The following is a 25602-nucleotide window of genomic DNA, read 5'->3' as shown; positions in this document are numbered from 1 at the left end:
CATTAAACGATAACATCAAAAAGTAAATTTATGTTCAATTAAATGGCACTGCTACGTGTAGGAGTGCGGTAATGCATAAGCTACTTGAAGGTTTTAAAGCAACGTAAGACCATTAACCATTCTTACGATTCAGGAGAGCAAAAAACCTGCCTAATTGCTTAAGACTTTAAATCCACGTAAGTATTTAAGCCATACTGAGTCCTTTTGGCTGCCATTGCCTTTGCATATCCATCGGAAGAGAGGCACTTCTTAACTTATGCTACATCTAACTTCTGTAACTTATGTTACAGGTGCAATGACTTTCTCTCAAAATGAGCAATTTGTCCAGAATTCTGTTCTCCACCCAACACTACCAACCTATGCCAGCCTCTAGTTTTCTTTAAGATGACTTGAGGCTGCACGCTTCAGTGAGCTTGCCTCTCTTTCTTTGCTGAGAGTATTAATAGCTTGAGGATTGGATCAGGTTTGAAACAAAAAAAATGCCTGCTGCCACAGTTATCTCACAGAGATAAGAATCAAAGAAGAGAAGGTACAGTACACAGGAAAACTGATACCTGACAAAAGGTGAATTCTTCAACAAAATTGCGACTTATGAGGTCATTCAGAGGATAAAAGGTTAACTCGGTGGAGTGGTAAAAAAAGAGCACATATGGATTGATAAGCATTAAAAAAGTTTAAGGATGGGAAAGCCAATTAACTGTTTGAACTTGACTTGATGAAATACAAAGAACATCTCAATTATATCAGGTATCTTGGACAAAGATTACATCAGTTTACTACAACAGAATTCCAAATCACTGTGCCTGTCATGAGGGAAGATAAAATGCACACAGTTACCTCAAAGACAAAGCACCATGTACAAGGAATAACACGGCATTGACTCCAGGTGCTTGAAGAACCGAAGCCTGGCTGTCTTCATTAATTTGACACCTGAAAAGAAAGATGTTTGTACAGGATGTGTCAGATGGGTTGCATATTATTCCCCCCCCAAAATTGCAGACTTTATTTGTAATCTAAAAAATTAAACATTTCATTTCCCAGAATGCATGTCACCTGAAAGTTTTAGACACAGTTTTTCAGAATCAGTTAATCAGTTCTAGTGGATAAATGCCAGTGAGGAGTAGGTACAGAACGTGCCTGTACCAGGAAATACAGAAGCCTCATGGAATGATGAACATTTCATTCAGCCAAGTATTTTCTTAAGAATTAGTATTTAAGAGAAAAGTAAAGTAACTTCTGTTGAAGTTACCTAGCTAAGTTAATGTTAGAAAAGTGACTTGCTTCTGGCATTCAAACCAGTCGTTTGAACCCTGGTTCTTACAAACCTTAAGTGTCTACTTACAAAGCACTGACTTTTCTGTCCTCCATGCTTCCACGTGAATTACCTCCCTCATATATGGGGAGACAAAAGCAAAGGAGGAGTCACAGCCAGAACTGCATTTCAGTTTTGATTATTTCCCTTGGTACAGAAAAACTCAGCTCACTTTCTCACAAACATGCCAATTTTACACATGAAGGATGCTGTGAGACTATGGGGTAGGACAGTTAAATACTGACTTTGTATGGTCTTCAGAGGCATGTGTTCCATCACCAACACAGAAATACTGCCGTGCTGCTCCACTCGGTCTAACCAGACATGTCATTGTTCACTTCCCTGGTGTAGCAGCCTAATCCGCATGAGAATATCTGGAACCATCCTATGCTCACTTCTTGTTTCTTTCTGTGAAAGATTTTTACTCCCAAACCTCCAACATCACTTGAGATTTCTCCTTGTTGAATGTGGCTTGTAGTCTTGTGGGTACAGCCACTGATACCGACACTCATCTGCCGTTATCATCTGAAGTAGTGTTATTTCCAGGTGTCCTCCCAAACATGAAACATCCAAAATAAGGATGTGCCTACAGCTCAGTAGCAGCCTCTAGTCAGTGACAGAGTGACTTACATAGTGAGAGTGGCAGTGCTGAGTTATGCTAACACATTATTCTTAATTACATCATCCCTTCCCCAAATGATCACTTCTCCTACCTGCAATGTCAGGACGAGGTAGCAAAGCCATCTGAAACGGGAGGGAGTGGGGGGCACATAAACTGCTACTTTAAATCCTGTTTTTCCATCCATCACCCTTTATAGCCAGGTATCTCAGGATTTCTGCTGTGCCATTTGAAAAGTTTGTACGAATACTGGAGATCAAAACGCCCCCATGAAAGCAATATTTATCCCACAAAATTATTGCACCATTTGCACTTCCTGTAGCTATCAAACTGCATCCTTCTACTTTTAAAACATCAAAATGCTTCATCCTCACAGATGGTACAAAAATCTACAAAAAAACATAAAAAAAAAAAAAAAAGAGTAGGAACACCGTGGACACTAGAGTGTGAAATATTTGAACTGTTGATTTAACAAAATGCCTAAATTAACAGTGTCTACAACAACTGATACTGTTGTATTTGCTCTTCACGGAAGCACCAGAAGGAAGCAGGGAGTGATGGATAGTACTGGGAGACTCCCTGCTGCCCGGGACAGGGCCCTCCACCTGCCAACCTGACCTGCTCCCTACAGCACAGTTGCAATTAGAGCATGTAAAAACAGCTGCAAGAACTGAAGATTGATCAGGAGCAGGTATCAGTGGAGATGCTGGAATCAGGTTAAAGGAATAAGTCGCTGAACAGAGAGAGAATGGCCTTCCAGAAGCATCACCCAGATCTGTTACAGATCTAGATAAATTATACGAAACACCACCCAGGTCTCATGGAATATTCAAGTTAAATTGGTCAACACTGAAAGAGAAATTTAACATTGTATTTTACCAAAGCAGTTAGAAGAGAAAATGGAATCACTGTAACAGCCAGCTTGATGTCTGTGTGCCACCACCACGGAAGGTCACTCTAGCTGTAGCGGCGAATGACATTTCATTTCCAGGCTTTATACAAGAACATCAACTTACTGTTTTGTGCAGGAATGTGAAGGGTGTGTTCACAGCAGCTGCTTAATCATGGCAACAACTGTGAAACAGATTATTAAGTAGATATAGCCCTTAGAAACGATCACTTTCTGGCATGACTTATCTTAGACCTTCAATGTACAGAAAAGTTTGGAATACTTATTTGGTTCCTATCCTGTGGCTAAAAGATGAAATCATTGAGGGCGCAGTAAACATTTTACTTTCTAATCTTCTGTAAAAGATGTGGAATTTTGAAGTGCTTCTCTGTGTCACTCTCCAGAGAACTGGTGTCAGACAGCAGCTGAATATTCAGAAAAAAAATCATGTGTTTATAAGGTGTCAGGCTTCAGTGACAGAGACACAACTGGATTCCTTCATGGAAACAACAGTGCCTCAGGAAGCACCCATGTGACATATAGATAGGTCTGGACTGGGTTACTCTGTTAAAATAATTGACTTAATGAAAGAGGAAAGGATTTCTCTAATAATAAGGAAATTATCTGCAAGTGTGTGTGTCAAAAGCTTGTTTTCTGTGCCAAACCACAAAAACTGTTGCAGGTATCACCTAGCATATGCCTACCCTGCAAACTGAAGAGCCAGCCAGAGATCCTGCAGCTCTCTTTAAATTACCTACCGTGATATTAGAAGCTGTCCAGCTGAGGAGTTCAGAGTGAGCTCTTGGCTTCGTTCCCTTTAACTACCCCCTTAAAGTAAGTTGTCTCTTCAGTTACAGCTGCTTGTTTTATTAACGTTGCTCGCCCCCAGTTCATACCTAACATACCAGCAAAACTGGTGCCTGTTCCAACTGTGCGAGAAGAAGCCGCCACAGTTCAGCCGTGGCCTTGAGTCATTGATTCCTCCCCTAGAACTGATTCCATGTGCCTAGAGGCTACCAGGAGTTACCTTCATTGTTTTCCCGACTGAAAGAAATTCACTTCAGTATCTAGTTTCTGCTTTAACTTTGATATTTCTGTCCATTTTGGGAAGTGTTACTGAAATCAGCTCCTGAGGTTTTCTACTGTTTTCATAGATGTCTTGAACTCCAGAATGAAGCAATGATTAAGATTTTAGTAAATCTTATGATGTTAAGTGTATCAAACTAGAAATACCTTGGAGGAAGGACTAAAAATTGAGAGATCTGTAGTCGATTCCTGCAAAGGATGAACCGGTTTTGGGGTGCTACTCAAGTTCACCTTGCTAGCTACTATATCCAGAGCCTCTTAAAAAAGCTAAAAATAATAATAACAACAACTACCTGCATTTCTCACCATCACTGAAACATCTGTATAAAAAAGTAGTTCTGCAACTACATGAAACAGTATTGATATACTTAGTTTCAGAAAGACTTGGAGGAGATTCAACTCCTCACCAACGTGTTTGGCAAGGGATATATTTACACTGAGTGAATGATCTAACAATTTCAGTAATAACATGGGGGGCAATTGGTCTGACTAGCATTTCAGAAAAATCTAAATATCAAAAGCAAACTCTGTATAAAAAAGCTTTTTATGAGCAGGATGCTCAAAGGTAATAAATTATTTACCAAGACGAGAGCTTGTATGTTTTTTTCTCTTAGAGGTATCATCTGTCTAGTTAAACTTAATACTTCTCCCCACAACCTTTGTCCCTTGCACATAGTGAATTTAAAGTTTCAGAAGGAGAATTTTGTCCCAAGTAGAACATTCCAATTTGAGGAAGAAAATGCTTCAGAAACACAGTTTGTCTGAGAAATGAAACCATAATTATTGCGAATTCCAAATGCATCCTGTTAATTTTAGCTGAAGGGAACAGAGAGTAGACTCTAAAAATCAAGCCGTGCAAATAAATCTGATTTATCACTGTCTTGTTTCTTTGTATCAGTTCTTAAGCAGCCACTGTCTTAATTAGTAATTTTTGGGGAAAAAAAATTAAATCCTTCAGCCAAAAAATTCTCCAATATTGAAGGGTTTTTGCAGGACAACACCATAGTCACCTACCCTCCACAGAAGGAAAATATACCAAGAGGGATATTAGGCTGCAGTCAAAAACCTTCAGAATAACAGACTTGTGTAAGTCTGAGGCCTCTGAGGTTTGTGAAACTGAATTCTGAGCCATGGGAGACTCCTGTTAGTGAATGTTCCGTGGATCCTCTATGGCATGCGAGTGACGGGACACCCGGGTCAGCAATTCCCGAGCGAGGGCTCAGCTGCTGGGCTGGGGCAGTGATTGCGGCGAAGGACAGTGTCCGGAACCTGGGAAGGTGATGCTGTGCCTGCCACTGCCCAAGGAGCGTGCTACGGCTGCAAAGCAGTGGTGAAGGAGCAGAAGGTACAGCTGCCTCATGAGAACACGGCCCTAGACCCGAGTGCTGTTACCAAGCAGGGCTCTAACCAGTGCGCAGGCACTAAATACATCAACAGGATTTGTAGGAATAGTTCTAACCAGCCTCAGCTGCTGGTGAACTAGAAACTCTTTAAACAGGGTAAACACTCCCTATAACAACAATATTTTAAAGCTTTTACTTTAAAGGATCTATAACTACTGGAACATCACAAACAGAAAAGCAAATGCAAGGAAAGAAATGATCAGAATGCTGAAAACCAGCAATGGACTAATGAACATACTGGCACATAGATGGAAAGGCAGAAAGCTGATTTGATGACATGCAGAAAGTGGATTGAAGTGCAGAAAGAAGTGCAAATGCAGAAAGTTTCTCGTTTATCTACTAATTAATGAAAAAGTCCTATTTTGCCACAAAAAATTAGGAGCTACCAAATGAAATCAGAAAAAAAAATAAAGTATATTTGAAAAACCTGAATGATTTTCATCTTCCCACTCTGCTCCAAAACCAGAAGTGCATGTCGGCTCTCATTAGCCTTCAGGGAAACTGTCTTCAGCAGATGACACTCATTTTTGCTGTGCTGGGCCAAAGGCAAGGCTTTAAAGTCCTGCTTACTTTCAAACTTCCAGATTTTCACTGTTCCTACACACAAATGAGAAAGATAAACAAAAGGGAATGAACTTCCAGCAGTAACCTGTGCTTCAGAGTCAGAAACTTGAACTGGATCAAATAGGGAATGGAGAAAAAAGAAAATCCAGTTGAAGGTTCAGAGCTAGGTCACTGGTCTTTCAAAAGCTGTAACAGCACCCTTAGGGGCACAGAACTTAGCAGAAAACATCTTCACCATTAGCCCCACCATTTTTCCATCTTTTTTCCATGTCTATTTTATGCTGCAGCCCAGGACAATAGACCACTATCTATCTTCTGCTTCTGGACTCTTTAAACAGGGTAAACACCGTCGATAACAACAACAATATTTTAAATCTTTTACTTTAAAGGAGTCGGAGAGCAAGATGAGTGGGAGCTGTCAGACAGGAGACTTCAGGTGCTGAGCTACAGCAAGGGGCAGAGGGACCTGGTGGCTGGACTTGTCCACGCAACTAGTGGAGGGAAGGAGCTACAGCATTATCTAAAGTGAAGCAGTTATTACATATGACTTCAATTTGTAGGACTTGATTCACCTGTCATCCTCTTAAGATCTATAAAGGGTGTGGTCTCTGCTCCCACGTATAAACAAGAAACATTAGCCAGTATGCTGTGTGGAAAAGGCCATCTCCCTTTTACGTGAGGTAGCTTTCACATATTTTATATATTTTAACACTTCAGAAGTGTACACTCTTGAACGTCTGAATGTGAGAAGAATTATTCCGTTACGTTAACAAATTACAAAAATATTAAAATTTGTTGCAGAATTCACTGTAGCACTTGTGTATTGAAGAGGTCTTGTCACATTACCTAAAACTGATGCACCAAAAATAACACGTGAAAAAATCAGGAAACATGCATATATATATACACACACACACACATAGTGTGCACTGCCTGTAGACACCATAAAATTGAGCTTAGATACTTAGATACAAAACTGAAAACCTATCATTCTCCATCTGCAGCTATTTAGTTACAGATCTAGGTCCTAAATCCTATAAGGAAATGCCTTTTCAGACCAAAAGCTTTGAAGATAGTCTTCCAGAGAGCAATACCTAGCAAATTACCAGAGCCCAAGCAGGCAAAAATCACCTTTCTGTGAATCACCTATCAAATAAAACCCAACTGAGATACGTCCCCCCTTTCCTTCAGACTGACAGCTGTACATACTTCCCCCCCCCCCCCGTGGAAGAAAGCCAAAATTCACTCTTCTGTCACTGAGACAGTCAAGGCAAAGAGTTCTGTCTGCTCATGTAATATGTCATCTTAAATAAATATAATAAAAATGAGGCAATTATTTAACTGCTTTACCATCACATGCCCCAGTAGAGGACAAACCCCATTTATTTCAGTGGCTGCACAGGTCACTCCAGTCTTCAGCCCATTGACATCTTCAGTCTGCTATATCGGATATCCCATTTCTAGGTCCCGGACCTGAAAAAATAAGATGACAATTATTCATACTACATCCTCTAAAACTCATCACACAATGTGCTCCAGTGTAATTGGAGAAACACTGATATCTCCAAAAGCAAATTTTCACATCCCGTGAAATAGGTTCTCTGTTAAAATAGCACAGTACCATGTTCTTTTAATGAAATCCTAGTGTAATTTCCCTGAGAATGTCCCTCTCCCCAGAGAAGCCGTTCTGGCAAGGGGAGGCTCTATTTAGTATGCTATGAGAAAGACCCTTGTTAAGTTGGAGAGACTGTTGTTAAATATAATGAGTTTCTACAGTGAAAAAAGCAAAGAAATCCAACTAGACAAAATGGTTTGAGCTATAATTTCTATGCTGAATATCAAAATGAGGCTTTTCACAAAAATTTAGTCCAAAATCACAGGAACAACCTTATCCAATCATTACCTAATCCTTTTGGGAATTTAAGCAATGCCTTATAATGATGTACCAGCACAAAGTTTGGTCTCTGTGATGGGGTAGCTGAGATTCAGCTGGATTTACGAAGTATCCACTCCTGTCGTGTGCACTGTCTGGATCTGACTTTCTGCAGCACCAAGCGCCCAAAACTATCTTGAAACCGTAATGGTGTTGTAACCACTGTGATCTAAGGAAGGCAGGGTGAGTATTACACCTTTTACAGTGAGAAATGACACCTTTACCGAGTGTATAAAATGAGTAAACCTTTACACAAACCACCCTTTCTCTGCCGGAACGGCACGCATCACCATCTGGCCCAGTAAGAGCTGCTGTCTCTCCCTACAGATCTTGCCATTCAACCCCATCAACGGCTGATGAAAACTGCAGGTCCTCAGTGCCTCTGATGATCATTGTCACACTGTTAATTACACCAGTAATTCATTTTATTCATCTGTGGGTTTTCTGACACTCGCATGGCAGCTATTTTTTAGTGGTTCAAATGCAAATGGAAAAGTTAATAGGCAGGTTTAATCTTTTCATTAATGTTTCAACATGAACAGAGCTGCGATAAAGTGACAGAAAAGTGATCTCCATCACTTCATTTTTCTTGTTAATTGGCTATTACATGCAACCCTACTCCCTCACGGTATGACCTGAAATCCTTAAGACTCAGAACAACATGTTCTGGGAAATTACTGGAAAGAGGAAAGGATCTGCAGGAGGTCAGCTAATTGGCTCCAGAACTGCTAGCCAAAGAGAACCAGATTAGACAAAAGAATAAGAAGCAAAACAGGAGGATAAAAGTCAGGGTTTATGGTTTAGGCACGCTGTATGTGCCAATAAAACTTCTCAGTGTTAGTGAAGGAATCCTTTTATCTAAAAGCAGCATCTTTTACACAGTTCTGTTTTTACAAAGTGACTTTTTCTGTGTTTTATACCAATCCATGGAATGTCTAAAGTACACATTTATATTCTACTAAGTTGACTGGGACTCCAGCACTTCCTAAACTTTAAAGAGAAGCTTATCAGGTATGCCTTCTGAATTGAAAAATAATATATAATAGTGCTTGCACAAATGATTGATTGGATGCAGAGCCTGACATCATGGCAGTTAACGTGTTTCCTAGTAGATAGCCAATGGACTTTCACTACTATTGCTATACTTGCAAGAATCCATTGCAGGAACAGCTGAAGTGTACCTGTTCAGCCAAAGGAAATAAAATTACAGCTAAATGCAGTACCTCCCAAAGCCTGGCTCGATCTGCCTGGTGCTTGCAGTGCAATTATGTCAGTGCAGATCAGGCAAGTAGTTACCTAAGAGAAGTAATCCTCCTGAACCCAAATAGTTAATTCATCATGGTTATCGCTTCCCTGGAGAATATGAGCACAGATATAGCCACAAAAGCAACACTTTGAATAATAAACACTAATCACTTATCTACTTACCCAGTAACTTATTTGTAATAAAAAAAGGAAACTTTTCTTATGGTAGCAACTTAGAGTCACCTTCAGTATTGAACCAGAGCGGAGAGTGAGAATCTGGTGAAAATCCCTGTTGTAAGCCAGAACACTGACGCTTTGCTCACGTGTCTATGGCACTTGTCTCATGTCTTGTATCCCATGACTTGGGGAATAAATACCAATAACAGCTGAACCTGCACAGGGTGAGAGGAGTGAGAATATATACATTTTGTGTATAGTACCAGTTAATTTCCCTGGATATAAGAAGATTTTATGTAAACCATAGGGTTCATTTGAGTTCTGAAGAAGATAAGCAATACTGTCTGGTTTTGGAGAGTATCTGTTCCCTAAGCCAGAAAACATTCACACATGCTCCTCATAAGGCATTAGTTAAACAACAGCTAAGTATTTACCTGCCTTAAACAACCACCTGCCCACCTTTTAGGGCTTGGTACCCTGACTCCAAATCCAAATCCCCCAGTCCCAGAGTGGGTTAGCATGGACTGGAATGAACCCAAACAAATAAAACTCTAATTGTCATATATATCACTGAAATAAAATCTCCTATCTGCTTTCTTAGAGAGAAAGCAATTCCAGTTGCAGGCAATGATGATGTCTTTCCAGTACTTTCCTTCATACAGCACTGCAGGTTTGGATGGTGTTTTCCAGGCACCTTCCAGTGCTCTCGTATCGGAAGGGTTGCAAAGATGGAAAGGGAGATGGGGGCGACAAGGCAAAAGAGAGGACAGGGTTTGCACAACGCCGGCTCACCAGCCAGACTACACACGCAGCCTCCTACTGCGGCTCCAATATTACTACAGCTCTACCAGCAGAGGAGCAGCAGCCAGCAGTGAGTATGCAGCTAAGGATGAAATTGCCTAACACTTGGCGTAAGTCCAGGCACAGAGGCCAGCAGCAGCTTGGAAAAAGGCACGGAAGGAAAGCTACGGCAATATTCAAATGAAGCATGAAGGTGAGCCGTGATTTATAGGATGTTAGTGAACTAATAACTGAAAATCTCCTCTGTAAAGCTGGGTACATAGCAATGAGAATGAATTTGCCTACATATAGCCACAGTCTGTTGCCCTTTTCAGGGGCAAGAAGACACTCACTTAGCCTTTTAATGGAATCATTAACAGGCTCCAGGACCAGATTTTTACAGATATTTAGGCACTGCTCCAATCATTGTTTATAAGGGCAAAGTTACCTCATTTTGTCAAGGATTTATCCATGTAAAATCCCTATATTACTAAGCCTTAAAAATCTCACCGACTTAAATTTGGACCGAAGATTGTATCTGTATCCTTTAGTGATTAAAAATCTTTAAAAACTAGACTGGTTAATATTCTTGGCATTTTTTAAGTAAGACCTAGAAGCTGAAGTTTCTTAAGCTTTGCAGCGCTTACCAAATGCCTAAATACATATAATGACTTGTGGACTCCAGTCCAGTGTATATATTTAGGCTTCCAGCATAAGTTTGTTGGCACAAAGATTCGGCAGAAACTACCAGGTCACTGAAAACAAAATGTTTCACATTCATCTTCTCAAATGTGACAAGCTTTGTTTCTTGTTCCTAATCCAAGGACAGAAAAAGCTGTCTCCAAAGACCTTATTTGCCTGGTATTTCTCAGGCCTCTGTAGCCCCAGAACAGGTTCAAAGCTCATTTTTTTCAGTCACTATGTCTCTGGGGCAGACAAACCCTGCCGATTTCCAGTCCCTGCCTTAGATACAGAAGGTTAACGTCCTCAGTGACACCTGCAAAGCTCTTGTCCCTCAGAGGTTCCAGGGTCCCAGCTGCCAGTCAGGAAAAGGAGCCTAGAAACCTCGGGATGAGTTCCCACCATATTTTGTTCCTGATCAATTGGGCAGCATGTTGTCACCACAGATTGTGGGGCTCTCTGCAGCTACTGAGTTAAATAAGGGGTTTGAATACACTCGTGAGGGCTCCACAGAGGCTGTGCTTCGCTGCTTTGCCCCCCAAATGGGAGGAGGGTGCTAGAGGAATAGTTAGGGGAAGATCAGCAGCTTAGTAGCTTTCAAGAAATGACAAGGCTACAGAACAATATCTGTAGTTTGATTTTTCTAAGGAAAGCTCCACTTGCCTTCAGAAGAGCCTTTGCCATTTCCCCTGGTTCCTGCTGTTAACTCCCACGCAGCATACCTTCATGCATATTTCTATATTGAAATTAGCACCATATATAAGAAGACCCTTTTTAAAATGGTCTTAATGTGCAAATACCCTTACCTTCCAGTATTCTGTACATCTTATATACATTATTCCTGTACTCAACTTCAGCCATATTTAATCATAAAGGAAATCGCATTCTAGGAGATGGGGCATGCTGTCAGACACCAACTGCAACAACATGCCCGTGATAAGTGTGCCACGAGCACTGTCAAATACCACGGCAAAGGTCTCCAGGACTCCCTTGATTGTCATGGAATACCTGCAGCAGTGAAAGGGGCTGTATATCCACACTCTAAAAATCTAGAAGGAGAGAGAGGGGAGAAGATCTAGTACTGTGTTGTTGTGATTGGATTTTCAACTACTTTTTGTTTCTGTGACAGTAATATTATAGCCTCCAAGGACAACCACATTGTTATACATTGTACAACCCAAAATAAGCAAGACAAATATCAAAGGTATCTTTATCCCCATTTTACTAAGAAGAAAAAGCACAGAAAGTCTGAGTTTTGTAAGCTTGACCTGACAAGTCTACAGCGGAACAAGATCTACCGGGAACTGGTTCTACTCCGCAATGAAAAGATGACTCCATTGTGTCATACTTTTCAGTCACATAATAGTCTAAAAGTTTGCATTTGAACTAGACTATCAAATGGTGTGCAACAGGACAAAGATAAATTCCAGAGGGTTCTGGATAAAGGAATTCCTGAAATCTTTGACTGACAGCAGATGTTGGAGCAAATCAGGATCAGGACACTGCAGAAAATCACTTTTATGCATATATGGTTCTTGTACTCTCCAAAAGCAAATCTTACTGACCACAGCTGAGGTACTATCTTGTAAGGAGCACTAGATATATTAGATATATTTGCTCTTACTTTCAGTTTCAATGGAAAATACAGCACGTGCTTTAAACTCTAGAATTACTCATCAATAAATATATGTTAGCAACACTTACGTGTCCTGCCTGATCAAAAGCTGTGTTGAACTTACTGCTATCCGATGCAAACTGCTCTTAATCCTGCAAGAAATCATGATTTAATTTCTCAGGTCCCATGGCTTTTAGTGCAGTGTATTTTTCTGGAAGATAATCTTACTGTGCTCTCAAAAGTTATTCTCTCATCGCATCTGCCTGCAATTTTTATTCAGCTGCCAAAACCGTGGTGAATTTTATATAGGCAATTGTGCAAGTTATTTGTATCCATTCAGCTGTGTTATTAAAAGGTGGGGCTGGATTTTTAATTAGGCTTTTTGACACAAAGATGCTTGTCAGTACAATGCTGCCATCAGTACCAGGAGTGTTGTGGGCATTGACAAAAACCATTGAATCTTTGGATGAAATGCTCCATATAATATAAGTCCATAAAACATGTCAGGACAACCCTGTGAAATATTCAGCTGGATTGGATAACCGAGCTGTGTCTCAGACAAATTTCACATGAATAATTCTGCTTCTTGTGCTCGTCCCTGGAGGTCTTCCTCTCCCAGTTTTTTTTCTTAATTTGTCATTCAGCTGAGATCTCAGTGGCTTTTCTTAGGTGATCCTGACGCAGGACCACAGCCTTGTCCAGGAAGCATGAGGCAGCCAGCCTGCCCTGACTGGGGCTGGGCTGCTGTTCCTCTGAAAGAGTGATAATTTTGGGAGATCTGAAGAGGGGAGGTGGCGGGGGAAATCCTCGGGAAATCCACTGCCATTTCTCTGATTCATCCCAGGATCTCTTGTGTGGTGACAAACGTTACGGTAAAGGCAGGTCCAAGTCCAGAGAGGTCTGCAGCTGACAGACTCGGGGCAGATTCTTCCATTAGATTCCTGAAGACCTACTTAATTTGCCCACAGGTAAAAGCGGCTGTATTGGTACATTCACTTGCCCGTTGTGGAAAGACCATCCAGTAAGCCTCTTGAAACCGGCATGAGCATCTGTTCATAACTGATGACCATTGCGACAGAAAAAAGCATGTAGAATTGGAAGAGCAAGACTGGAAGTTTCTGAAATCTCTGAAAAAAATACCTGGTTTTCATTTCTGACTGATACATTAGATAGCAGCACCTTAGAAAAACTTAAAAGAGATTAGCCAGAACAAAGACTGTAGAGCTCTCTCGGACACTGTCATAGGATTTAATAACATTTTTAACGACATAAGCTACTTATAAGGCCATTAACAAGTTATGCCTCAGGAAATTACTTTACAGCCAGTCTTATATCAGAAATGCTAGAAACTACTGTCTGATGCGTAACTCAAATTCAGCACAGTCAGGGTGCTACTGACCTAGAAATGCTGGTGACTGGTAGAATAGAGATGGATTATATTATTGTTAAAGACACTTGATTTGCTTTTAGCACATCTTGCCTAATGCCAAGCTAGAAATCTGACGGGAAGAACTCTGAGGAAAGAACAGGAACAATCTGTCAGCCTCATAAAAAAACCAGCTACAATCAAATTCACTGCTGAAAACTCAGAAAATTCAGTTCCATGATGTTACTCACCTTTAATAAAAAAAAATCTTTGAAAACCTAGAACATCCCTGGGAAATAACTGTCTCTGCAAGTCTGGGATTAGATAATTTTACATCTGCAGAGTACCACTTGTGTCTTGTCCACTTGATCATGTAAAACTCAAACTTTTTCTTTTTTTAAAATATAACTATTTCAGGAAAAAAAAATTATTTCACACCTATAAACAGAGAAAGCAAGGTGTTTCCCAAATGACACACAGCAAATCATAGTCTGAAACATAACGAACTGGTTTTGACTATTTCAGCTTTCCTCATCATAGCCTGTTCCCTTCATTATAAAATGTATGTATTTTTCCATTGAATAGAGCGTGTGCCCATTAGAATTCATAGGCAGTATGTCATGTCCTTAAAAATGCTTTTGATAACGAGCAAGACTTCACTTGTGCATATGTTCATGTTATGACAAGTTGATTGCAATTGCCAGGAATTATTTCCTCCAAAGACACACAGTGTACAATTGAGAATGAACGTTTGTGACTCTGGATGTTATAAAATGTGGAAGTCTCTCTCTTTTTTCCACTTAAAAGAAGATCTCAGCTTAGAAAAAACATTGTTGTCCAAAAAAAGCCTCCAACAAACAGAAAATTGTTTACTGTCTGCAGAATAAAAATAAGGGAGACATAATGGGTGGAAATTATTCAGGGAGATACACAGGTTTTGAGATTATTGAAATTTCCTTCATGAACCTGATTTTAAAGGAAGTTACAGGGGATCCAGCAAAATTCTGAAAAGGACGGGAAGAAACAGATGCATCAACCAGTGTTTAAACAGACCACCTCTGGCACCAAAGAGAAGTTAATATGACTGTTTCAGAATTTTAAGTAGAAGAAAATGTCTCCTGAATATTTATCTTCAGGGAAATTCAAAAGGAAAAGGCTCTAAAGAACTTCTTCTCTGAGCCAGTGTGGAGTCAGAGGAACCGTTCCGTCATGTTCCTGGGATAGCCTTCTGATTACGTTTCAGGAGTTTACTCAGACATGCAATTTCTAAAGCATACAAAGAAAGAAATAGGCAGTGAGAAGGCTTGAAAAAGGAAATCCGGTTGGATAGAAAAAATGATGAAAGCTTCATCCAGCTGACAGTAGACCAGCAAAAATAGAAAGAATTGGTGATGAAAGGTGAGAAAGTTAGGGCGGTGTTGCAGCTCAGCTCTGGCACAGGCACAATTAGCGTGTACAGACAGCTGTAAGAGCTGCAGGTTAATCAGGGATAGGTACCTATGGAGATACTCTGGTCAGGTGAAAAAAGTAAGTCAGTGAACAGAGGTATAACGATGCTTTCATAAACAACACCCAGATCTGTTATAAAGTTAGTGAAATTATACAAAACAAAACTGAAACCGGACAATTCTAATAATCTCACGGGCTATTCAAGTGAAATTGGTCAACAACTGAAACATAAATCTGACATTTTTTCAAAACAATAAGGAGATGGGTTTACAGCACAAGTGAATATAAGTAAGAGCCTCTTGCACTACTTCTTGCTGCTTGTTTAGCTATTAACGCCAGTACCACATTAAAGAAAATGCAGGTGCTTAAAGCGACAGCAAAACCCTGGAGATGTCACAGCATTCATAGCTCCCTTCCCTTCCTCCTGGCCTTCTTCCTTGCCCAGCCTGTGGGCAGGGATGGGGACACGACATAAACCACTGTTCCGCCTGAGTAACCCCCCCACAAGACATCACCAGCGTGGCCGCGAGATAGGATGTCACCGCTGTTCATCTGCATCAGCACACATGGCTGTGCGTGAATTCATGCGCGAGGAGCGGCAGCAGAAGGCGTGCTCATTTGCAGATCAGGGGGAGTTGCCTGGGGAATGTTTTGTTCATAGTAACTTTATCGTTCTACTTATTTATTGAAGAACTTCCCACAGCAGCCTGGCAAATGGCAGGAAACCCTAAAGCCCTCTGAAAGTGTTCTTTATGGCAAAATGCTTCTAGACTGTGTATTCTGAACTCACGGAATACAGACTATATACACAAGCAAAACCAATGTATTATGGAGGAGGCTGAGTGCGGAGAGAAGGAGATTCAAGTGCTTTTGGAAACAAATTCTTTCCTTCCCGGTATTTCCACCTTGCAGAAGATGAGCTATACTTACAGCAACATTATATCTACCACACTGGCTTACATTATTCTTGAAGGACTTGTTGATTCAGTTTGGGTGCTAGCAGACTTGGCCTTAGCCCACAGATATGCCTTTTTAAAGAGTTAGCAGGGCAGGGATTCTTGCCTGTGCTCCCACGTGGTGGCCAGCCTCCTCCACATAGCTGGGAAGAGGGACAGAGGGGCACTGGAGGAATGCACGCTGCCTCTCTTCCCTACCTCGGCTGCAACAGCTTCAGCAAACTACCCTATTGTCCCCTCCGGGACCTCAGCCTACATCAGTTCCCTCTGTTCCGGGGTGCTCTTCCTTGTGTCTTTTATTTTTCAACCCAATGGAAAAACCACATAGTTACAGATGGGATTTCCACAGACAGTAAGCAAAACTGGGAACGAAATCCCTCAGAATTCAGTGGGAGTTCTTGCTAAAGCCTTCTGAGATCCCTTAAAAAAAATTAAATGTGCATATTTGCATACTTAAACACTTCTCTCAAGCACCTTCAAGCCCTAAAACTCAGAACACAAAAAAAAGCCTGAACTATATTTGCCATCTGGTCTAAACCCAATGTTTTATGAACATGTAAAACCAGCAACACCCTTCTGTTGTATTTTTCTTAATTCACACACAGAGACAGACAAAGAGCAAAAGATTCATCTTACCAACTAAAATGGGAGCAGCAGAGGGAGACAGAACAAAGATGGGAAATAGGGCAAGACAAAACTGATAAATAAATCTTTTACATGCTCTCAGTGCAATAAAGTTCAGATTCGGGAACAGTTCTCTCCTGCTAGGTTGTTATGAGGAGGCCACTGTGGAAACATGTTTTGACTTTGGATGAAGCGAATCCTCTTCTGCCCCTTTCTGTCTGTAATTAACTGAGATAGAAAAGGACTAAAGAAGTCTAGGATTTGCTGATACTTTCCTGCCCCCGGCAAAGGATAATTCCATTAAATTATCCCTAGTTGAGAATAAGAAAGTGACCTTAAAACACTGCTCTAAAGAAAATATCTGAAGAACTCTCAAGAGAAAACAGTAGCTTCCTTTTAGCGCTTCCAGACTCTCACACACTCCTGATACTTTTTGTAAGCTAAGGAAAATTTGTTTTTTAAAAAGGACACACAACTTTCCTCAGTTTCACAAAATTGTGATGCTGCAAGTCTTTAAAACAATTTATGAGAAGATACTCATGCAGGGATATCCAAAATCCAACCACTCTTGGAGCAGAGAGAAGTCGCACTAGCCACAGCATTTGCTGTAGGCATAGACAGGAAGAGTAAGCAACAATTAAAGCTGATTTTCTGTTGAAGTGTTTAGTTTATCTGCCCTTATTTGCTACGCTGCTCAATTCTTTCAGGGGGTCACTGAAGGCTCTATGGTCTAAGTGAAAAAATTTACAAATTCATACAGAACATTCTAGCCGTCAAAGACAAAAATCCCCAGGCATGAAGTAGAGGTCAAACTGCAGTTCTGCTTGCTGCGTTATTTCATAAAGTTATCTGCAGAGAGTGCCGTTGTGTGTCTTGTGATCCCTGAAGGTGATCCTGCAAAGTACAACTCCCTGTAGTTATTAGAAGACTTAGGAACAAATTGATGTCAATGGGATTACTTGTGAGGCTAAGGCAAGGAGGATTTAACTCTAAGCATATTAATGCAATGTGGTGCAGCAGATGGTACTATAACTAGTGCCTTATTGAGAGAGTAATTCGGCGAAGTTCAAAATTATGAACATTTCAAATCACTTCCTCAGACAGTACCATCAACCTGGTAATATATAAGGTTACTTTCCTTTTTCCAGGCATGGAGGAATGCTGGAAAGAAATCAAACCGGGTTATATGCAATAGTGAGTCTAATTACATAGCAGTGAGCCTGAGGGGTATTTACTGGGTGCTATGCAATGACGGAGAGCGTCTATCTGTCTCTGCATGGTGTGCTGGGTATGCTGACAAGAGACCTACCTGACCTCCTATGCAATGATAAAATAACCCCTCAACACCTCTGGAGAACAGTTTCAGTGGACACTGAGATGGTGTGTGGGTCAGGAACAGGAAGGTAGAGGTGTAGGACAGAAGTGACTGCCCATGAACACCTGCATCAGAAGTGCTCAAAAAAAAGTGAGGTTCCTCCTGTCAATCTTCAACCAATCTTCGAATGAAGCTCTCACCTTAGACCTAGCATTTGAAGTAATTTTACTTTTCCACAGAATCACAGAATTACAGAGCAGCTGAGGTTGGAAGGGATGTCTGGAGAGCATCTGTCTAACCCCACTGTTCAAGTAGTGCCACCTAAAGCAGGTTGCCCAGGACCATGTCCAGATGGATTTGGAGTATCTCCAAAGATGGAGATTCCACAGCCTCTCTGGGCAGCCTGTGCTAGTGCTGGGTCTCCCTCACAGTAAAAGAAGTTTTCCTGACAGAACCTCCACTGTTTCAGTTTTCATCGCTCTGGTCCTGTCACTGGGCACCACTGAAAAGAGCCTGGCACTATGTTCTTTATACCCTCCCTTCTGATATTTATATACATTGATGAGCTCTCCCTTGAGTCTTCTCTTCTGTAGGCTAATTTTGTAGGAGTTTTTTTGTGAACTACCTGAGACACAAAGTAATTTGAATAATGGGAAATGGGACAGGAAATACAGAAAATTGGTTGTTACATGAAAAGCCTGAAGAAGGTTATTCAATGTTCTTGAAGAATTATGTAGTATAAGAGGAGAATCAAATTTTTCATATCTGGGACTAGCAAATAAAACAAAGAGAATAAAAGCACAGCAGCAAGGGAAGGATTAACTTTGACTTTCAAAGCAGTATACTAAAAATGTATCTGATACAGACATGGCCACATAATTTCTGTGACGGATGACTGGAGTAGATTTCCCAAATGCTTCTTTTTCAAATTATCTAGATTAAATTTAATATTGTTGATATACAATACATTCCAGTAACAGCCGTGATTAGCAATGGTTTGACATAAATTAAACATTGAGCTTCCAGAGCAGCTGCTCTCATTTTTTGGGAAGACAAATGACTGTATTACAAATATGTCCTCAAAGCAATGTCTTGTGCTTTCAAAATAGGTCTGATAAACATCCACACCAACCTACACAGGCATTGATACAATCACCTGCTCAGTTCCAGACAGGCAAAATATATTTATGACTTCCCACTGGAATATCGCATAGCCAGTTTGCCTTTAAGTAGATCTGGAGAGAGAGGACTGGAGACTGATAACATTAAGGTCTGAGTACATTTGCAAAAGTCAGAAAAAAAAGCATTAATAACGTATCTTACCTCCCTTTATTCTCCCTGAAACACTAAAAATCTGTGCTTGGGTTCTGTAGGAATAAAACTAACATACATATAACAAATTTAGTATGGACAGATTTCAGCAAGGAGGTTTTTATATGTTTGCATCAAATCGGCTGCATCAGATTTTGAAGAAATTATGAATGGAATGAAACTCGGGCATGCCCCAGAATGGAGGTGTGAGAAATCACCCAGGTCATTGCACTACTCTCCTGCCACGTGTAAATAGGTGCATTGCTCTTTTGGTATTAGCTGCCAAAAAAAGAAATTACTTTTAAAAAGAAAAAGACCAAAGAACATTCCCTTCACTGGTTTAAATTAAAGGGTTTGTGCTTTTACAAATGATACTGTGCAGCGGTATAAAGGCTGGGAATATACTCCTTACCCTAGCCCTCCTGATCATCAAACAAAGCCGAGGCTGTTTTTTATGCATTGAAGCCTACAGGCTCATACCTTGCTCACTTGACTCACTTAAGTGGTCTAATTCAACCAACCCCACCACTGGAAGTGTTCTGGTAACATCAATGGAACAACCGGTGTTGCAAATTTTGGCTTACTGACTTCCATTGACAACTCCAACAGGCAAGACATGAAGTTGTAGCCTCCACTGTTCCAGCTGTGAATTCCCACCACGCACGAAGGCAGAGCGAGCAGCTGTCACTGCTTCACAGGCTTTTGGTAAAAAGGGCTACGCAGGCTGCTCTGGTTTCTGCCGCTGGCCTTAATCTGGTTTCCACGGAGTGCTATGAGCGTGAGATCATCTTTCAGATAATGACCTGCTTCCTGCCACAGCTCCAGGTTTAATAGCCTCTGTCACCAAGAGTGGGTGGGTTGGGTTTTTTTTTTCCTTGATGCTTCCTGAATGTATTCAAAGAGTTCTGTCACATGGAAAAAATGAAGCAATAAATGCTTCAGGCTGCAGGACAAGAATAAGAATGGACAAACTAACTATAGAGAGGAAAGGGCAATGAAGGGATGAGCGACACGAAGGAGAGGAAAAAAATAAACCCAGGGAGATTTCCTATGAAGCAGGCTTCTATCTAGGCTGGAGCGTCAGGTCAGTTTTCCATTATTTCTCTACCCCACAGATCGCTCTCATAGTACCATACATTCCATAGAAGTAATTCTTCAGCTGATTGGGCCCGTTTTACAAAAAGGCTAGCGATTTCTATTAAATTGCCTTATTGGTATTTGTAGAAAAATGCTGTAGTGCCAACGTAGTAACCAGCCAGACCAAGTGCCTTTATACAGAGCACTCTTGCCTTGCCTGGCTTTAAACATCCAACTTGTGTCCTGGGTCACTGTCTGTCTAGTGTATCCTGAAACATCCAAGGATGCTGCTTAGCTGTAATTCCAAGTCCAAGGATATCACTTTTTAAAGGACTTACATATTCTACAAGCATTTCTTGTCAATAAAAAAGATATTGCTTCAGTGCTAGAATAAGCGATATTATTTTACTTTGCACTCCCTCAGACCTACGGAAAAGGTGTAAAACAGTAACAGTGGGAAATGCATCACTCATTCCTCTTTTTATAACTCCCAAATTATATGTATTAATGGAATTACAGCCATAAAACAAGGTAATAGGCTGTTGCAGCCAGTTTGGAAAAAATGTTTCCTGAAAACTGGGTCACTGGTGTCTGCAGAATAATTCCCATCAAAGAGTTATATACATTTGTATTTACAGTTAAATACATACACTTTCACTTCCATGCCAATAACCTAATTTATAACTGCAACATGCTGACCCTTTATCAAAGAATCCATGTATTGTGTGAGCACCTGAGTCTGTATTTTAGTGCAATGACACACAGGACAAGTTAATACTTTCAAACAAATTTAACGGTATTTCCTTTTAGGAAATATTTTCCACCAAAACGTAAGTCAGGACAGACACACTGTAAGTGTAGTTGTGATGAATGTGGTTCCTGTTGGTCTGTGGCATATAATTTAACACAGAATAGTTTGTGTTTGTGGGAAATCTCAACACACGATTTGAAACATGTTCCTATGATGAGGAACAAATAGGACACAACAGCATTTCAGATCTTCTAGTAAAGTCACTTAACTGAACAGCAGAAGAAAAAGACACAGCTGTGGACTACAACTGTAATTGCACCTATGCACACTGTCACCTTTAAGGTCTTCACAACCTGGAAGATCAGGAACAAATTAATTTCCAGGACTAATATATTCTGAAGCAAGTCCAGCGTATGGGATTATGACAATCCCTGCCTTGGCCCTCACCTCTTCTTCAGTGTCACTGCTATGGAAATACTAATTCAAATGACGAAAGGGCATATAGAAACCATTTACAAATCTACGGCTTTGCCTAATTTGTGCCTAATTTGTAGATATTCTTACATTATAAAACCAAGAAAGTAAGTTTAACTTCTGTGATAAAAGGATTCAATATATACATAATTTTTAAATAGCTGCCTGACAGCAGCCTGCTAATAATTTGTTCCACCAAAAAATCTTTATAGTATTGGCACAAACAAAGTGCTTATGTGCTAGACTAGTTTAAGGAATCTTAATTTTCTTAAATGGAACTATCATTTGAATTCAGATTCCAAAATAGTTTCTCAATTGTTGCCATAATACTATTTGTTTTGCTATTACTGGCTCAGGGCAATCTGTTTTCACTTAAAATAAATATCGGAGAAGATTTCTTCAGTGTTTTCCAGAAAACTGCATTGCACACTGTCCCAGATGCCCCAGTGTAAACAAAGAAGTCTGCTCAAAACAATTCACACAAGTTCCAAGTTTTGGTGCAATATGTCCTGGGCTTGTCTGCCACCAAATACGGTACGGATTTTGAACACCCAGGTGAGTGCGCTCCCTCTGCAGATCTATTGAGGTCTACCACAAAAACCCCCAAAGTGCTGCAAGAAGACAGCACTGCTCAGGCAGCAGATGTTTCCCATGCTGACAAGAAGAACTGATCTAGGGAAGAATAAGCCAAACCCTTGATCCTATTTTTCTTTCCCTGGATGTGTTTGACTGATGATCATTTTACATCAACTCATGATTCTAGAAAGGTTTGAGAGCTGGTGTCTAATTCAGCACTGGCAGTGACTATTTTCCTCCTTGCAAACCAAGAAGCCACGCATATACATGCCAGATTTTGCCACCAGCTCTCCTTTTAGAAGAGACTGTAGAAAGATCCGGACCTACCTCCAGCTGCCTATGCATTAGATTGCATAACACCATTTTGACTGGTTAAGAATGAAGGATGGCCAAAGCGATCTTGTTGTTTGTTTCCTGAAGAATAGCTATACCAATATCATCCAGATTAATTTTATAATAGTACAGCTGTAATTCTGATTTTTATACTTAGTTTACAGCACCAGACAAACAATGATTTCCTTTAAGATTACCTTATATACAGGGGGACTGACAGAAACAAGATTAATTGATTTCAAATATGTGAGTGTCCGATTATTTTTGTTTTACAGCAGGCAGTGCTGAGAGCACAATCCCTAGAACTAACCTTGACCAGAGTACTCAGATCAAGTGCCCCAATGGTACCTGTAGATTTTACCATTATATTTGAACTGTATAGTACTCCGAAGCAATAGTGTGACGCAGTTCATTCCAGAGTCCTTGCTCCCTGATAATCTGGAAGGCAACCTGGACCAACAGTGCTGTGAATCGCTGTTTTGTTCATGCCTGGGTCCATTTCAGTGGAGATTACATGCTGGGATTTAAGGTGCAAGAGAATGGTGTGCACATTGGTCCTTACACTAACACCAAGTAGGGATGCAGCCAGGTTTTGCACCAGAATGAGAGAGCTGGACAGAGTTCTTGAAATTCGCAGGTTAGACAGCCTGAAGTTATAAGCTATCATAATAAAGACTGCAGTGCATAAAAATCTAATTTAAAGAAAATAATCCACATACGCCTCACATTTCCTTTTCAGCAATTCAATGGCAACACACAGTGTAGCAAGGCCTATGTTAAAACAATTGTCAGTCAGATTCTCCTGTTCATTCAGGAGGTGGGTTGCACATTTAGCATAATAAATAAAGGTTAAACTGTACTCTGCTGAATGAATGTGCCTCATGCAGTTTCTGCGGTATTTTTAATCTTTGGTTATGTCGTTACTAATTTACAGAATCAGGAGCTTTCAGCTTGTGTAACTTTCAGTGGGACTGAGCATGGGTTCAGTGCACATAGAGATTAGTCTTCTACTTAGAAAAGTGGGTTTTTAAAGTAGATTGTCTGAGATGGTAAGCCTCTTTATGCTGGAGATCTGCATTTACCAAGGCCTGCCTAAACCCATCAGATCCAGCCCTTTCACAGCTCTGTTCCACCTTTCTTCTCGCTCTCTCTGTCCCTCCCTCCATCCTCCCCCTACCACACACACATGGGACTTCTCTGTAGACACAAGTGACCTGCTGAGTATTCTGTAATTTTGGAAACGCTTAGCTCACAAGGTGAAGTCATGTGAACAGACTTGGGCAGCGTCAGAAGAGGTCAACTGAAATCCAGTCAGACCATCCAGCAACACATGAAACACAAGCAGAACAGTCCTCAAAAAAAAGCACATGCATCTCAAAAATAACCTGAATAAAACAATTATTCTGTAGGTCTGCTTGATCCTTGGCATATTCCAGAACTGGACTTCCAGACAATCAGATATTTTTTTCTTTCCTTCTTTCTTTTTTTTTTTTTACTGTTGCGAGTCATCACAGATCAAAAAGCTTAAACAGTTGCGTAGTTCTATTTCATAAGAAGAAGACTAACTCATGGAAATGAAATTAAAAGAAGATTTCAGAAGCAAAAATGCAGCCACAGAAGACACCTGAAGTATTGGCAATGATCAAACCAATTGTTTGCACACAGTGCAGATAGAACATATGCTAGAAGGCCTTAAAAGAAAGAGGCAACAATGCACTGCTTCATTTGAGTCATGGCACTGGGACAATCTCCTTCAGTGCCTAAAACTGACCCTTTCTTAAAAATCTTTCACTTATTTCTATTTACAATTTTTGACATACGGTTAAAGAGAAGGTCTTAAAAATGGGCACAATTCAAAACAGTTTTTATGTATGTATACTTTCCTACATTTCTTGCATTACTGCAATATTGCCTTTAATCTAGCATGCAGTTACAAGTAATTTACTCGTTCTGAGGAACACTTGCACTTCAGAAACAAAGAGAAACCTTTTCCTTTATGGAGCTTTAGTTTTTGATTTCGGGTCTGCGTGACCATGCTGTTCTCTTCATACAGACATCTGTTTTGGACCTTGGCCATTGTGTCACACGAGATGTTTCTTTTGATACTTCCTTAGCACTCTGACCTCCCTCCCCTTCGCCTGGGCTCCACTCTTTGTTTTCCATGCTCTGGATGCTAAAACTGTTAGAGCTAATAATCTTGTATATCATCTTCCACTGTAATACAAATCCCCTGTGATTTCTAATTTTTTGCACTAGTGCTGTGAAACCATGGTGTAGGTTTCGTTCATTTTTAGATTTCTGTATAAACTAAAGCATACATTAATGCTTTATATCATGGGATTAAGGTTAATACCATCAACTGAATCCTCTAGTACTTTTGTAAAAGATGTGTAACGTTTGTGGTACCTTTAAAACCATTCACCAGAGTTTTGGAATGCCCTAACTCAGCTGTTACTTCTTCAGGCTGCAAACCTTTGCTGCAGCACAGATCTGAAACTAAAAGGCAATGTGATCCTTTACTTTTGAATTCTGCAGTATAAATAAATTATATATAGGCTGTGGTGATATTCTTGTGAGTACAACTGTGTATGTCTTTTCAGACTTAAAAGTCCTTTGGAGTCAAATGAGCACAAAGCAAGGTAGTAAAATTCTTTATTTGAATGCTTGTTTTAAAACATTTTTACATTTTGTTAATACAGAAAGTTAATATTATGTACAAAATGTATCAAAAGATTGACAACTTGATTTTCTTAAACACAGTCAGGAAGAATATACTTTCTAGCTTTCTACCTCCATGGGTATTAGTCCTCACAATTGTAGCTCACATAATATCTTAAAAGCCATCTGTCCAACACTAACTCTTGTTCTTCATAAAGTAATATGTAACAGATCATAGGAAATTACATGTTACAATTCTAGGGAGCGAAAGCCAGAAGTGCAATATATGCAATCTAACTTAAACAAGAAAACGGTTTGGGAAATTTTTTTCTCTAAATAGTTCCTAAATATATTTCACAGGAATATCCCCTATTCCCACTGTCAAGCCCTTCCCATTGTCTGATCCTT

General features: G+C 40.2%; 1 protein-coding gene across 1 annotated transcript in view; it reads right to left on the bottom strand.

Annotated features, from left to right (window-relative positions):
* WDR64 (WD repeat domain 64) overlaps window positions 1-25602 on the bottom strand; it is a 71167-nt gene that overhangs the window by 8469 nt on the left and 37096 nt on the right. Inside the window, 10 exon segments of the mRNA XM_040599380.1 lie at window positions 854-930; window positions 2122-2318; window positions 3205-3251; window positions 3253-3384; window positions 5737-5906; window positions 7224-7247; window positions 7250-7346; window positions 9295-9443; window positions 11655-11723; window positions 11726-11738. Of these exon segments, the coding sequence (XP_040455314.1) occupies window positions 854-930; window positions 2122-2318; window positions 3205-3251; window positions 3253-3384; window positions 5737-5906; window positions 7224-7247; window positions 7250-7346; window positions 9295-9443; window positions 11655-11723; window positions 11726-11738 (975 nt within the window).

This window comes from Falco naumanni, chromosome 6, assembly GCF_017639655.2.
Source record: "Falco naumanni isolate bFalNau1 chromosome 6, bFalNau1.pat, whole genome shotgun sequence".
NCBI lineage: Eukaryota > Metazoa > Chordata > Aves > Falconiformes > Falconidae > Falco > Falco naumanni.
This window is presented reverse-complemented; position numbering and strand designations above follow the sequence as displayed.